The following is a 4211-nucleotide window of genomic DNA, read 5'->3' on the forward strand; positions in this document are numbered from 1 at the left end:
GGGAACTCTATCGGCCTTATCGGAGACCAGGGGGGAGGGGCTCCTGAGAGCCTAATACCGCTGCGGCAGCAGCAGAGTCCGGCTCCGGTATATTTCCGCTCCGCTCCGGGTCTTCCACACAGCCCAGAGGACGCCTCACGAGCGGCGCGGATCTGGGTCGGCGCTGGAGAGTGACGTCACAGGGTTGCTTTAAAATCCAGGAATGGAACTCGCTCCCACTGGAGCCGTGGGACGGCTGAACTCAAACCGCGTGTGACCGACCCGTCTTCAACACAACACGACCTGACAAACAAGACCTGTGTGTGTGTTCTCATGTTGTGTGTGTGTTCTCATGTTGTGTGTGTGTTCATGTGTTCATGGTGTGTGTGTGTGTGTTCATGTGTTCATGGTGTGTGTGTGTGTGTTCATGTGTTCATGGTGTGTGTGTGTGTGTTCATGGTGTGTGTGTGTGTGTGTGTGTTCATGGTGTGTTCGTGTGTGTGTGTGTGTGTGTGTGTGTGTGTGTGTGTGTGTGTGTGTGTGTGTGTGTGTGTGTGTGTGTGTATATTACGTTTCCAACCAACTAAGTAATATCTCAACTTTAGTTCGGTACTTTCCTCCGTGGAGGAATCCCAGTAAACCGCTTTAAAGCGGTTTAAACCGGTTTAAACTGGTTTAAACCGGTTTAAACTGGTTTAAAGCGTTGCCATGGGGACGCTGGCGTCGCCGTGGGGCTGAGGAGGCAGAGTGAGGAAGGAGGAGACACACAGTAGAGACACACAGTAGAGACACACAGTAGAGCGAGCGGTTCTTTATAGAGCGGTTCTTTATAGAGCAGCAGCGGCAGCAGAGCAGACAGACTCCACCAATCAGAGGCCTGTCAGCCCTCAGGAGGAAGTGGTGGTGGTGTGGCGGTGCTGCCCCGCCAAAATAAGGGCGTGAAAAAATAGAATTTTTACCAAGTCCCCTCGTACCCCATGGGGGCCGGGGGCGGGCTGATGCAGTAGGATGTGGGGGGGGGGCGGGACTTCCTGTCACCTTGAACTAGTTTCATTCTGAAACACGACTGAGGGTCTGGGTGGAGCTTAATGAGGTTAACGAGGTGGAGCTTAACGAGGTGGAGGTTAACGAGGTTAACGAGGTGGAGCTTAACGAGGTGGAGGTTAACGAGGTGGAGCAGAGGGTGAAACGTTGGCCGTTGTGAAACAACTTTATCTTAATCAAGCTGGTCAAATAAAAATCAATCAAATAAAATGTTAAAAGCTGAATATGTCTCGAGTGGTTATGATCGTCTCCTTGACGACAGAGGTGATCCCCGTAATGTAATAACATTTATAAAGAATATTATAGAATCAAACCATTGATCTGCAAAGGAGTCAAATCAGACATCTAAATAAAATTCTGAGTACACATTTCCTACGAACTAAAAGCTCTTTGAAAGCAGAAGACGGGGGGGGGGGGACGGAGCTGGACTCTGATTGGCTGTGCGGGGTGTCCGTCCAGAGGGGGAGGGGCCAGGTGTGCGCTCAGCAGCAGCAGTGGGCGGGTCCTCAGATACCAGCGGCACCCGGATTCACATCTGCAAGAGAACCACAAGTCATCGGACCATCGCAAAGACCATCGCAAAGACCATCGCAAAGTTACCGTATCCGTGGTTACCCTACAGGGGCCCTACTGTAGTGTGTGGCGTTGCCGTGGTTACCCCCTACTGTAGTGTGTGTGTGTGTGGCGTTGCCGTGGTTACCCTACAGGGGCCCTACTGTAGTGTGTGTGGCGTTGCCGTGGTTACCTGTAGGGGGGCCCTACTGTAGTGTGTGTGTGGCGTTGCCGTGGTTACCCTACCGGGGCCCTACTGTAGCGTGGCGTTGCCGTGGTTACCCTACCGGGGCCCTACTGTAGTGTGTGTGTGTGGCGTTGCCGTGGTTACCTGTAGGGGGCCCTTGTGGAGCCACTGGTCCTTGTCTCCTCCGACCTTCAGACAGGAGAAGAGGTCGCAGACGGTGGGCAGGGCCAGACGCTCCTACACACACACACACACACACACACGTTACCATGGTTACCATCAGCAGCACCACCACCAGCACCACCACCACCCTGAGCACAGCGAGGCTCCGCCCCTCCTCCTCCACCCCTCCTCCTCCACCCCTCCTCCACCCCTCCTCACCTGCTGGCTCCTCTTCCTCAGCAGCCACTTGTCCTCCTGCAGCTCAGAGCGCGCCTCCTCCTGCTGCTCCTCCTTCTCCTTCTGGTCCTCCTCCTGCTTCTCCTCCTGCTTCTCCTTCTGGTTCTCGTCCCGGTGGCCCTTAGAGCCGGACTCCGGCCCCACCACCCAGCGGTCCGCCTTCAGGGGCCTCTGGAAGGGGCTCTCCCAGGGGACGGAGGAGGTGGTGGAGGAGGAGGTGGTGGAGGAGGAGGTGTGCTTCTCCTCCTGCCCGGGTGCAGCCACCCAGGTGGAGGTGGAGGAGGAGTTCTTGCTGGGGTGGAGCCAGGCCTCCAGGATGGCCTGGACCTGAGAGGAGGAGAAGGAGGAGGAGGAGGAGGAGATCAGGGTCAGCAGGAGGTGAAGAGGAGCAGGGTTCTCCTCCTCAGTAGAGGAGCTCCGACCAATCAGCTTCTTTACCTTGACCTTTGACCTGGACTATGATTGATGGAGGATAACGTTCAACTGGTTAAGGTGAAGATGGTTAAGGTTGAGGTGGAGGTGGTTAAGGTGGTTAAGGTTGAGGTGGAGATGGTTAAGGTGGAGGTGGTTAAGGTGGAGGTGGTTAAGGTGGAGATGGTTAAGGTGGAGGTGGTTAAGGTGGAGGTGGTTAAGGTGGAGATGGTTAAGGTGGAGATGGTTAAGGTGGAGATGGTTAAGGTGGAGGTGGTTAAGGTGGAGGTGGTTAAGGTGGAGACGGTTAAGGTGGAGACGGTTAAGGTGGAGGTGGTTAAGGTGGAGGTGGTTAAGGTGGAGATGGTTAAGGTGGAGATGGTTAAGGTGAAGATGGTTAAGGTGGAGATGGTTAAGGTTGAGGTGGTGGTGGTTAAGGTTGAGGTGGAGGTGGTTAAGGTGAAGACGGTTAAGGTGGAGGTGGTTAAGGTTAAGGTGGAGGTGGTTAAGGTGGAGGTGGTTAAGGTTAAGGTGTAGGTGGTTAAGGTGGAGGTGGTTAAGGTTAAGGTGAAGACGGTTAAGGTGGAGGTGGTTAAGGTGAAGATGGTTAAGGTGAAGACGGTTAAGGTGAAGACGGTTAAGGTGAAGACGGTTAATGTGGAGATGGTTAAGGTGGAGATGGTTAAGGTGGAGGTGGTTAAGGTGGAGGTGGTTAAGGTTGAGGTGGAGATGGTTAAGGTTAAGGTGTAGGTGGTTAAGGTTGAGGTGGTTAAGGTTAAGGTGAAGACGGTTAAGGTGGAGGTGGTTAAGGTGGAGGTGGTTAAGGTTAAGGTGGAGGTGGTTAAGGTTAAGGTGTAGGTGGTTAAGGTTGAGGTGGTTAAGGTTAAGGTGAAGACGGTTAAGGTGGAGGTGGTTAAGGTGGAGGTGGTTAAGGTTAAGGTGGAGGTGGTTAAGGTGGTTAAGGTTAAGGTGAAGACGGTTAAGGTGGAGGTGGTTGAGGATGGTTACGGTCGTCACGGTGACCAGGCGAGGCCTACCTTCTGCTCCTGCTCCGACTGGTAGAGGGCGGCCCTGGGGGGCGGGGCGTTCTTGAGGGGGCGTGTCTTGTCCGTCCCGTTCTTGTCCCGCCCGTCGCGCCGCAGCAGCCAGGAGCTCAGCGCCGCGCGGGCCGCAGTTCTCCTCGCACACGCACTCCGCGTAGCTGCCGCACGCCTCGTTGGCACGGCAACCCTGCTGCACCGGCGGCGCCGCCAGCAGCCACGCCTCCAGGGTGGAGGAGGGGGCGAGGGCGGGGCTGGAGGCGGGGCTGGAGGCGGGGCTGGAGGCGGGGCTGGGGGTCTTGAGGCACACCAGCCGGCCCAGGTTCTCTATCTCCACGGCGACGCCGGCGGTCTGGCAGCATGAGGCGCAGGGCGGGGCCAGCCAGGCGGCGGGGGTCCAGCGCTCCTGGAACGGAGCGAACGAGCCCTCCGTCTCCACGGCAACGGAGGCGGAGGCGGCGGCGGCGGCGGGGGTGATGAGCCAGCCGTCCAGCTCCGCCTCCTCCTCCTCCTCCTCCTCCTCCTCCATGTTGAACTCCGACTCGTCGATCTTCTCGATGGAGAAGGAGGAGGAGGCGGAGCTACAGGCGCTGCCGCCG

The 4211-nt window shown here is 56.5% G+C and overlaps 1 protein-coding gene across 1 annotated transcript in view; it reads right to left on the minus strand.

The window, feature by feature from the left end:
- Positions 1-775: 775 nt before the first annotated feature.
- LOC311373227 (nuclear receptor coactivator 4-like) overlaps positions 776-4211 on the minus strand; it is a 3553-nt gene continuing 117 nt past the window's right edge. The window contains 5 exon segments of the mRNA XM_084490034.1: positions 776-1558; positions 1907-1999; positions 2144-2488; positions 3610-3738; positions 3740-4211. The exon segment at positions 3740-4211 is cut by the window's right edge and continues 117 nt beyond it. Of these exon segments, the coding sequence (XP_084346160.1) occupies positions 1553-1558; positions 1907-1999; positions 2144-2488; positions 3610-3738; positions 3740-4211 (1045 nt within the window). The 3' untranslated portion in view covers positions 776-1552.

Source organism: Micromesistius poutassou (assembly GCF_964030765.1).
Source record: "Micromesistius poutassou genome assembly, contig: SCAFFOLD_5923, whole genome shotgun sequence".
In the NCBI taxonomy this organism is placed as follows: domain Eukaryota; kingdom Metazoa; phylum Chordata; class Actinopteri; order Gadiformes; family Gadidae; genus Micromesistius; species Micromesistius poutassou.